We start from the raw sequence: 11,602 nt of genomic DNA on the forward strand, positions 1-11,602 counted from the left end.
TCTGGCTCTTGTTGTTTAGAGGGTGAATAGCTCTATGTTTGGGTAGATTCTCATCCAGTGAATAGCACAGTAGGTTTTGCTAACAGTTATCCATTGAATAGGGTATTATCTGTTGGATAGCCGTATCCACCCTTTGAAAAACTGGGCTGTGATTTAGAATGAATAGAAAGTTTTAGATTTTCTTCATGACAGTATTGAGGATAGGCAGGATTTTCCCACACACATCGGAGGGGGTCCTTTATCTGCATCTTGGTGGCAATAATGGCATGTCAGGTTGTTTGTGTACTATGGATTGTCATGATTTGATTGCAGAGTAGGGTCACATACCCCACCCCTAGACTCCCCCTTCCCTAAACCCTTGACTACCACTGAATGATCAAGACAGAATTTCTCCTAACAGTATCAATACTATATCAAGCAGACAAGTAATGAGAATAAAGAAATATAAAAGTATCAATTTGGGTATCATTAGTTGATGCAATATGAAATTCTCCAAACTAAAACCATAAGTATGGCAGATGGTAAAGAGCATTATTAATGAGATCTTGGGTGTCAAAGGGTCAACCCTGCCCTTTTCATCTTTTGAAGATGCTGTGACTGAATATCAAGAAAGAGCATCATGGGCAAGCAAAAACCATCCTCACTAAAAGCAAGGAAGTAGTCAAAGTGTCTGAATGAATGCATTTTATTTTAATGAGTGTGTTACAGCTGGGGTCTGGCACACATCCCCACGTAAGCTCCAAACCTCTGGCACTTTCAGTACATTAACACCAGCAGTGTCTTTACTTTCATTGGGGTGCCAAAGGTTAACTGAAATTACATCATCTTCACATAAGCTCTCCGATTAGTCTGCATCATCCTCTCAATTAGTCAGATGCAAAATTGAAGTGAATGGCAACTTATTTAAGCACTTTTTCCTGCATTGGAGGTCTAAGTTCAAATGAGCAACTGGTTTTGGTTTTAAGACGTAACCCGACAGCTTCAAGTATGCAATTGTTAATCTTCTGAGACCTAAACTATTCCTTCTCAAGTTAAACCATGGGCTCTCTTCTGCTTATGTAGCAATTTGAAGATAAAGATAAAAAGCTACACACAGTACATCTATGTGCCCCATGGCACCTTTTCATGTTTCAGACTTGTCACCTGTTTTTGTGCTTCAGGTGTGTTCTTGAGGCACAGGCCATCATTGTGTTCCAAGACTTAAGCCTTGAATCCTTGGTGCCTGGCTTCAGATCACTGTTGAACTCTATTTTCCTCTGTCCTCTGTTCTGTCCTCTGCTATGATACTACTCTTGTGCTGGTATGCTGTTACACCAAGTTTTTCAATCATCAAAAGCCCAGAATGTAGAGGGTTTTCCATTAGAGTCTCTTTCACGTTTAACAAACGAGGAAAATGAAGACACGCAGTTTCCAATGAAAAAGTCAGCTCTACCAAGAATGGCAAGATCTATCTGCGGCAACCAAGGATTGAGATGGAAAATCTGAACCTGGTATGGATTACAGAAAAAAGGAAAGAACAGCTGGATAAGTTGATTGTAAATTGGCCACTGTGAAGAGTTTCTAAACCTGACCTTTCAAGAGTAAGCCCTTCACCAGAGCAAATGATATCTTTCCCCAATTTCAATAGATGTACATGACAGATTATTACTCATTCTAAGAAAGATGATTCTGACTCCTTGCAACAAATTTAGGTAAAAATTGCAAGATACATAAAACATGACATTACCTCCTTTTCAGTAACTGTAACATCTAAACAGTTATACTTACATTCAGTCCTTTAAGTCTAAACTTCAATTCCTCTGTCATTGGATCACTATCAGTGGCCACAAACACAGCGTTGGCTTTAAATCTTCTCACAGCTTCTTCAGTGCGGTTAAGGATGTCTTGTTTGGGTGGAAAGCAGAGCTCTTTTGTAACAGTTCTGTATCGTGAATAACCCAGACACTGTGGTGATGCCATGTACTGAGGCATACCTTCCGCATGCTCACAAGCATTTCTCTTGCGGAGAGAAATAAAATCAGGTTAGATTTGCTTTCAATTACCACTTTACAATTTACTTCTCTTTCTATGTTACAAAGGTTACAAGGACGCATCCAAACCAGTTGCTGGACACTATAATCTCCCTAATCATTCAAAGCAGTAAAAAGTGGTTTGCAGTGTTTTCCTATAACTAGGTAGTTCAGAAAGCTACAAAACTCTAGAACAATTATTTATTTTTCAAATCGGCACTCTTAATCCCACGGTATCAACAAACACTTTTCATTCAACTAAATTATTCTTGTCTTCTTGTCACCAGATTCCCACCAATAGCATAGCTCTATTTTCTGCATATACAAATACACACAACTCACAATTCCTCCATTTGCTCTCACTGATAAAGGTCTAATACTTGAAACCAGCTTTGAAACTCTTTACAGTGGCCATGCAATTTATGTTCTCAACTCAGTTAATAGCAAATTACCCAAAAACAAAAGAGTTGCAAAAAAAAGAAAAATGGGAACATTTTCAGTCAACAATTACACATAATGTTGTGTAACAGTCATAAACTAACTGTACAGTTTAATTCACATGAGAAAATTTTGAGGTTGATGGAATTGAGAGGAAGGGGATGCTACTGATATCCTTTCATCTGTAGGATATCTATGGACCAGGTCATCAGAAAATCTCTTAAAGAAAATGCTACCTTAAGATCTATTGAATTGCAGTACTACATTTATATAATAAATGAGTTATCTATACCCAGTCAATTCCATTGCGCAGATGAATTCCAACAAATGGCCCTTTTGGCAAATTGTTCTGTATATACTCATCCACTTCACTGTTGATCTTTTGTGACCACTTCAAAAAAGCATGTGCTTGACGATTCTGCTCTTCAACTGGAAAACTAGCTGGAGCTCCTCTAAATGCAAGAACTGGATGACTGGATGGTGGAAATCTAAGGAAAGGCATTTAAATTCTGTGTTACTCTTCTTTTCAATGCTGCTTGACTAAGAATCTCTCTAACTACCCAAAAACAAATTTCTTTACCCATTTCATTCCCAAGATTGCGTTAGTATTATCCTTACTGTCTGCTATACAATCCTTATGCTGTTCATTGGCAGAATTTGCTCTTAGATCAACTGATGATCCTTAATTGATATTTTCCTTCATTCTCATCACTTGTCTTCTTGATATTGTATTGATATTGAAAGGAGAAATTCTGTCTTGGTCACTTAAGGGCTTTGAAGGGTTAAGGATGAGAATGAAATGAACTAGCTCAGGACTTTAGAGATAATCCTGATAATCCTGATAATCCTGATAATCCTTTCAGACAAGTTTCTTTTCATGTGGAAAATTCAGGTTGTTTTCCAAGATCATAAGTTGCAACCTATTTTCAATAATTTAGTTTCAGCAAGGCTGAAGTATCCATTAGGGAATATGAAAAGAAGACGACTGTTTCAATTTAGGTTCATCAAGTATGAACAGCTTCAAACATAAAGAGAGGCAGAGTAAAGAAGGTAAAAAGATTTCACTAATAAAGAAAAATATCCATTCCCTCCCAACAAAACTTACTTCTTCTGCCATTGTTCCCTCTCATAAGGATCTTGTAAATGAATTCCAAGATGATAGACAATTTTCTCATCAAAGTCCACTTCTAGTTCATCCCAGAATGGTTTGAATGGATTTCCCTCCTGGTAAGAAAGACACTTTTGTTTGGATTGGGCTTGACACCATGCACACAAAACAATCCTAGTGTCAGTATGCATAGCCTTCATAATGTTCTCAATGCATTTCCTTAGGTGTTACAAGGATAGTTTTTTAAACAATCATTAGCTGCTTTAGTTAGTCATATTACATTTATTCTCATGACCTAGATACATGGATCAAGGGTGATATTGTAAGGAGAAATTAGATGCTAGTCATTCCTAGGGGGTCTAAAGGTTAGGAAATTGAAATAATAGACAAATCATACACAGCCACAGAGAACAATCCAGCAGTGGTTATTTAAATTTCATGACAGTTCTGTCACAGTTCTACTTCACTGACCCCTTTTTACCTTCATAATGCATTTCCTATCAGATCTAGGAGGTAACCAGCAGTAGCCACGCCTTGTTCCTTTTGGCCAGTGAGTGGAAGCTAAATGCTTCATAAAATCCTCTGCTAAAATAACCCTATGATAAGTTTGAAGGGGTTCCACTTGGAAAAAGTCAGAAAAAGGTACATTTTTCTGCAGATGGAAAAGATATAAATAACTCTGGTTTAAGACAAAAACTGTGGGTGCATTGTTAAAAACAACAATGGGCTCTTTTTGGTCCTTATCAAATCTGATAAAGGTTTGTAGTGGTGGTAAGTCAAAGCTACAATTATTATAACATTTTCTAAAAGAAAAACTTGAAACACTCATAACATTTTACAGTGAATAATTAGCTAAGATGAATGGCCTGATATACTTGCATTTAATTCCTGCTAAAGGAATCATTACAGGCTTTTCAGCATCTGACAAAGCACTACATTTGTTGTCCCACAAGCCCCAGAATTATGGTCACTGAGATAATTGCCCTCTACATTACACAGGAATCCCCAGTTATATATCAATTAGCAAAAGGACTCTGATATATCTGAGTCACCCCATCAGGGAAAAATTTGTATGTTGTACCAGCCCAATCCTAAAAGCCTGTAAATTTTACATAGCATAATTAATGTATTTTGCACAAATATTCTGTTTCAAGTTGCTGATTAAAATACATCACTGAAGGCAAAAATGGAAGAAAAGTTTCTCTGTTTAATCTTAAGTTTGAGTTGTTTACTCATCATGTACAAGAAAATGAGGCTGTACTGAAAAAATAGAAAGATGCTTAACATACATATGTTCTCCAAGGTGGAAGAATTAATGTCCTGTCAAGAGCCTTTGCAAATGCTAATGCTCCCAGAAAATGTTCAGCCTGGTTTCCAAATCTTCCTGTAGAAAAAGAAAATCTAAGCTCCACATCTAACAGAAATAATTTGTACCTTCTTACATACTCTTTATATTGTGTCATTGTATCAATGACTTTTATCCCTTGTTTAACCCCTGAGAGTGACTAGCATCTAATTTCTCTTTACAGTATCACTGATGAATCACAAGAACAGAAGGAAAGATCACCAACTTATTGTCATGTCAAAATGCAGACTGGAGACCATGCAGACCAAGCAGATAATGCAGACTGAGCAGATCATGCAGACCGTGCAGACCATGCAGACTCTGCAGACCATGCTGACTCTGCAATTTTTTTGTTTGCTTTTTTTAACTCTGATTTGCATATGATTAAGGTGTGCACATATTTTTCTTACTCTTTTGATAACATGACATAACTTTACCTGATTATTTACAAGGCTATTTCGACTCATGCTACCTATAGAAACAATTTGCATGCAATCGCAGGCGCAAGTTTATCGAGTACGTGGAGATAAGCCTCAGGCTGCAAATGATGGAAAATTGACCCAGCATGACCGCAAACTTAAGACCAAGAATTCTGGACTGTTAAATTCTCCTTGTCAGTATCATAGGAAATTTTCAAAAAACGGTATGGAGAATATGCACATACAAGGCGGATAGACGTAATAATTTCCACATCTGAAGATCCACTTACCCATGCAGGGGCAGTAAAATACGTAACCACGAGAGTCCCAATTAAAACTTGCTTCAGAGTTTTTCATTTCCGAGGGGCCGGCCGACTGCCCTTGATTAATCAACGAAATGAAGGAACAAATGTACAGAAGGATGACTGCATGAACAGGACACATTTTAGATCAGTAGAATTCTACTCCACACAACGAAAAACATTACTAACTCAAAATAAGTAAATAATTCAACTCAATGGAAATTATAAGCAGCTGAGTTTACAACGATAACCGCTGAAATTAGCGATTGCAGTCCACTTTCCCAGGAAACTGTTCGCGATCAGCCACTCATTAGTAAACATGGCGGTTCTTTCAAAAACGCAGAGCTGTGATACTCACGACTTATCTGAGAGCCGTTATGGTGCATTTTCCCTTCTCAGGTAAGGCTATTTTCATTACATTTACTTTATTTACAAAGAAAAAAATTTAGCTAAACCAAAAGTTATTTTGCTTTCAATCGGAGTGAAATCGGGCGACTGAAGCCAGAGCGTGCATTCAATGCATGGTTTCAAAACACAGTTGCCCAGGCATCAATGATTTATTTAATGTGCCTAATTAATCTTACGCATGTAGACAATGAACACAGGCCTTATTCATTTCCAGTCGATCCTGACAACTCCCGGAATAAGAGCAAATCTCCGGTTACCCTGTAGAAGTCACAAAATTTCCCGGAAAGAAGTAACTAGGGATCATGTTCCAACATTCAGATTCCCTGTTTTCCAAAAATCTAAAATCCATCATCCCTGACATTTTGCTTTTTTAGTTTATTCAAGACAATAGATTCTTGTTGCGGCTCAGTCAGGTTTTGAGGGTCAAAACGCGAGGCTGGTTTCCCAGCCTTAGGGCCTAACCACTTTTTCTTGGAATTCAGAAGGTCATGTGGTTAACGGGACTAGTAGGCAATTGCGTCAGCAATAATACTGTTTTACTGGAACTGCGATGTGCACTTAGCTGCTTGCCAAAAAATGTAAAGTACAAAACGTTGGAGTCTCGTTAGCACTATTATATTTACTGTAGAGTTTCCACTTTCCCAATAAATTAAATATACATTTAAAAGTTTTTCAGAGGAATTTTTAAGGTTGCTAAGAGGTAACGCTTCCGGCTAGTCGCTAAAACTTGCGGCTAATAATTTGTCTACATTCAAATCGTTCGCGAGTAATTTAACTACGCAGTTCCAGTAATATTTGCGACGTGTTTGGTTACTTATCAAGATGGCTTCCGAAGCCGTGGTCTGGTGGTTGGGTCTATCTTTGCCAGGTTCGAAGGAGCAAGGTATTATGTGACGGTGGGTACATCCCTTTGAAATTCTTCTCATTTCACTGAGGGTGATAAAGGTAGTCTCCTGTAATTTTTACGGACTAGTTTTTATAGAGACGAGTTTACTCAAAGAGACAAAACAAAGCCCGATCTTCTATGAGCAGCAACCTACATTACGGTTTTGTCATCAGATTAAAATTGCAAAATCTTTCTTATTTCAATGGCTTACACCGGTTAAAATTCTCATCAGACGTAGATATACTTTACGCTAGACCACTGCACGCGTTGTATCTGTCTTCTTCGGGACCATTTTTATGCTAAACTGACTCAATTTCTTACATAACTATGTTCTTGAATGAGGTTCTTAATGGGGTGATGACTTTTACGGCTAATGGTTCACTCCCTTCCTTTGTGATTAAGAGTAAAATAAAGTTTGAATTTTTTTTACGACTGTGGGTTAAAATATGACAATTTGTGCGCCTAACGGCTATTTTTTTTGCGGGCCGTTTTACGGCTAACGGTTGACCTCATTGAGACCCTCTCGAGTCTGTTCTTGATTACTATCTCTCACACCGGCAGGTTATGGAAGCGCTTGTCCTCCCACGCACTACCGCTGATTCACCGTTGCTTAGGGAAGACTGCAGGCCTATTTCACCGCTTCGCTATGTTAAATACGAGAATAGCTAGCTTTTGATCAGAAAAGTGACAGGAATACTTTTTGAACGATGACGTGAGTAAAGTTAGGTGCGACGAACGATAATCTGTCAAAGGTAAGAGAAATGAAAGTTTAATATGATTAGAGGGGATAATGTTCCCAGGTTCTAAACAACCTCGATCTATAACAACACAATACCTTTAATTCCCGGCATGAGACTCACACACGCCAACATTATTTTTCGAATAAATTTCGCTATTGACCTGAGCCTGTCTTTCAGATTTTTATCTTAAAGTACTTTTCTATAGATATATCCTGGAGAGTTATACTAGATTTTCACTTCTGAACAGCAAGACTTCGCTAGAGTAACAGGTGTTACAGGTAGAATATTCAGGTTGACACCCCAGTGCAACTCATATAACACTAGCGAACATCAAAGCGGATGAGAAGTGCACAGTTTACCCAGTATTGGTTTGATTATACACTCTGGCTGCAAAAACAAGTTAAACTTGTCTGTGTCTGTCCATAGGTAGAATTCTGTCGTTCTGTTCAATTTTAAAGTCTAGCTGACATGATTTGTAAATTGTTCATTGATTGGCGTAAACAATACCAGAACCGACCTGAGGCTGTTAATATATCTCTTATCAATTTTAACGCTATGGAAGTTAGAGAAATAAAACCTGACAAAAGTGATCTTATCCAGCCACTGGCTGTAAATTAAGGTAATTTGGTATTATCAACATCGCTCTGACGAAGGGCTAACGCTCGAAACGTCAGCTTTTAAACTCCTAACGGTGGCCAATTTACGTTATCGACTCAGTTGATAATACCAAATTACCATGTTATATTCTCTTACTGACGCAGCACCACAGTTTCTTTAGTAACTTACCCCCTTTATTGGCAACAAATTAGTCTTCAGGCGTCTTTTGTTAATCTTTATGTACACTACTCAATCATATCATCGAAAAAGACTTTGACAGTTTACAAAGTATTGGTTTAAAGACTCTTTGGCTCCAAGAATCAAGTCAAACTCGTCTGCCTCGTTTTATCGTTAAAATCGATAAAATCATGTCGTACTGCTAGGAGCCCATCACTGTAATGGGCTCCTGGTACTGCCTAATTTTTGCGTCCAGCTAAGATAATAAATAAATTTTCTGCCACGGTAGTAGCTCTAAAATAATGATATTTCAACAGGTAAACTTTTAGAAATGTTTATTTTCGACCCGGTTGGAAAATATGTCACTTAAAGATAACGATGTGGCACGTGACGTTTCAGTTTCGTGCTACAAATTTTTTGGGGGGCCATGAGGTTGCTTTGTTACACGTTACCTAATGAAGTACAGCGCTCTGCTGTGATTGACTGTTTGCAAAAACTACGATTACAGCCTGTGTAGCTGGCAGTTTTTTAGCACTCTACGAATGTTTAGGCGGCAGATCCGCGAAAACGGCCATCAGGAGTACATTCCGCGGCGTTGTCGCTTTATGCTTCAAAGCGTAAACGTGACTGCCAACCTAGCGGGACACTGTAATCGGCGCATTTCTTTCATAAGTTCTCGTAGAAGTGCGCAGCTGCACGACTCCCCTTTCGTTTAAATTTGATCGCGGACATCCACGCTTTTGGGTTATCAATGGTCTACCGCTGACTAGCCTGACAGCAGGCTCTCGTGTTTATGTTTCTTCTTCTTGCCCCTTTTCCGGCACAACCGCATACTATAGCACCAGCAGCCATTGAAACCCCTGTAATCTCCTCTATGGTGTTGTCTGGGTGAACTGGGTCCTATGTCAATCTACCAGCGTCCTGCGCGTTTAACAACGAGGTTTCAAATCAATAAAGTTTGCTTCGTTCCATTTCAGATAATATGTATTAGCGGTTATGGAAACGGATGACGATGATCTCGAATCGAAAGAGATGGAAGTCGATACGAAAGGAAAAAACATACGCAAAATAGTTCTGAAGTATATATTTTTCCTCCTGTCGCTGGTCTTTGCCGTGGCATTAGTCGGCGTCGTTACACAGTTCGATTTTTCACCGTACTTCACGGAGCACGCGCAAGAGCTGTCTAAACACCGCACCAGGGGGGAGGAGGAGGTAGAGTTTCATGCCGTTAGTAACATTGAGAAGTTCCCTCATAAAGAGCAACGCCTTCCAAAGGATCTGAAACCACTTTTTTACAAACTTGATTTGCGAGTGAATTTGACAACGCTTAAGTATAGGGGAGTAGTCAAGACAAGAATTCTCTGCGAGAAAACAACTCGTTATGTTATCCTTCACTGTGGAGACCTAGAAGTTTTGAACGTTTCCGTTACTGCAGAAAACAATCACGACATAGCTATCAACAGAATACTTGCTTTCAAGGAATACCAACAGCTTTGCGTAGAGCTCAAGGGAGATCTCTGTAGGGGAGAGTCGTATTTCGTTACTATTCAGTTCAAGAATAAGATTTCTGATAAACTGGAAGGATTTTACAAGAGTTGGTACCGCAGTGAAACAGGAGAAAAAAGGTGTGTGGTTGTTTCAATGTTAAAAAATTTTAAGAGGATGTGAAAAATATTACGATTTAATTCTTTGATTTCTTCAATGGATAAGCTATGCAGTTAAATCCTCTGAGACGTGTGAAAGCGTTAATTCTGTTGAATAGCGGACGCCTTTACATCCTCATGCAATTATTTTTCTGTTGCAAGAAACTGAGTAAAAGGACCTTAACAGCTATTGTGGCGCTCAATTCACCAGAAGAGATACCTGCGTGGGAACTCCAACTTCAACAGTTATTGTGGGCAAACAGCTCTCCTTGCGGCTAACTTGTTGGCTCGACCTTTTTGCCATTTTTGGGAAGAAAGATTTTGCCTTATACTTATCTTCTATGTCGCCGTAGTTTCTTTTCCTTGTCTGCAACAGAACATTTTGCCACATCAACACACGTTCATTTATACCTCTTAACACTCCTACGTTTTTGTTCCTCCACACAGGATGCTAGCAGTGTCTCATTTTGAGCCTGCACACGCTAGGAAAGCATTTCCCTGTTTCGACGAGCCCTCTTTTAAAGCGTCCTTTACCATATCTATAATTCACGACCCTCAACTCTACGCCCTGTCAAACATGCCCCGGGCCCGGCTCGTGACCAGAAAGGATGGACTTGTGGAGGAACATTTTCTGCCCAGCGTCAACATGAGTACATACTTAGTCGCCTTCGCAGTGGTCGACTTTAGATATAAAGAAAAGATGACCAGCTCAGGAGTATTGGTATGTTTAACTTTATCCTAAAGCTTGTTGCTAAGTATTACAGTACTCAAGACACGTTAACCGTTGTTGGTGAATGGAACTTAACTTTCTTACGAAACTAATTTGTTGTCATCAATATCGATCTATTCGGTTGAGAGACCCGTAATTATTTACAAGGACGGGGGGAGGGGGTGTTGGAGGAGTTGGGGAGGGGTCGAAGGAGTTTTGGGGGGCTGTCGGAGGAGAATTGGGGGGGTCGGAGGAGTTTTGGGAGGTCGGAGGAGTTTTTGGGAGTTCGGATGAGTTTTTGGGGGCGTCGAAGGAGTTTTGGGAGGGTGTCGGAGGAGATTTCGGGGGGGGGGTCGGAGGAGTTTGGGGGGGGTCGAAGGAGTTTTGGGAGGTCGAAGGAGTGTTGGGGGGGTCGGAAGAGTTTCGGGGGGGGTCAAAGGAGTTTTGGGGGGGTCGGAGGAGAATTGGGTGGTCGGAGGAGTTTTGGGAGGTCGGAGGAGTTTTTGGGAGTTCGGATGAGTTTTTGGGGGCGTCGAAGGAGTTTTGGGAGGGTGTCGGAGGAGATTTCGGGGGGGGGGTCGGAGGAGTTGGGGGGGGAGGTCGAAGGAGTTTTGGGAGGTCGAAGGAGTGTTGGGGGGGTCGGAGGAGTTTCGGAGGGGGGGTCCAAGGAGTTTTGGGGGTGTCGGAGGAGTTTTAAGGGAAGGCCACAGGAATGGCCACAGAAATTAACTGCCAGGGAATGACGATCATTATAATACTGCAAGTCTTATGGGGCCCCGGGGATCCGGTAAATTTTGCTGTGACCCAACCAAAATCCTTCC

At 40.0% G+C, this 11,602-nt stretch overlaps 2 protein-coding genes across 2 annotated transcripts in view; one reads left to right on the forward strand and one right to left on the reverse strand.

Annotated features, from left to right (window-relative positions):
- Positions 1 to 669: 669 nt before the first annotated feature.
- Positions 670 to 5,882, reverse strand: LOC113678556 (GDP-fucose protein O-fucosyltransferase 1). The gene is made up of 7 exons (XM_027195453.2): positions 5,610 to 5,882; positions 4,845 to 4,939; positions 4,037 to 4,207; positions 3,553 to 3,671; positions 2,740 to 2,935; positions 1,768 to 1,998; positions 670 to 1,487 (listed from the first exon to the last, which is right to left on the reverse strand). The coding sequence occupies exons 1-7, from the start codon at positions 5,761 to 5,763 to the stop codon at positions 1,323 to 1,325; spliced, it is 1,131 nt and encodes a 376-aa protein (XP_027051254.2). The 5' UTR covers positions 5,764 to 5,882; the 3' UTR covers positions 670 to 1,322.
- Positions 5,883 to 5,926: 44 nt separating this feature from the next.
- The window catches only part of LOC113678557 (endoplasmic reticulum aminopeptidase 1), a 28,993-nt gene continuing 23,317 nt past the window's right edge, over positions 5,927 to 11,602 (forward strand). The window contains exons 1-4 of the mRNA XM_027195454.2: positions 5,927 to 6,020; positions 7,477 to 7,667; positions 9,407 to 10,054; positions 10,520 to 10,793. Coding sequence (XP_027051255.2) covers positions 9,426 to 10,054; positions 10,520 to 10,793 — 903 coding nt within the window. The 5' untranslated portion in view covers positions 5,927 to 6,020; positions 7,477 to 7,667; positions 9,407 to 9,425. The remainder of the gene's footprint in view (positions 6,021 to 7,476; positions 7,668 to 9,406; positions 10,055 to 10,519; positions 10,794 to 11,602) is intronic.

Source organism: Pocillopora damicornis, chromosome 12, assembly GCF_964200805.1.
Source record: "Pocillopora damicornis chromosome 12, jaPocDami1.2, whole genome shotgun sequence".
Classification (NCBI taxonomy): Eukaryota; Metazoa; Cnidaria; class Anthozoa; order Scleractinia; family Pocilloporidae; genus Pocillopora; species Pocillopora damicornis.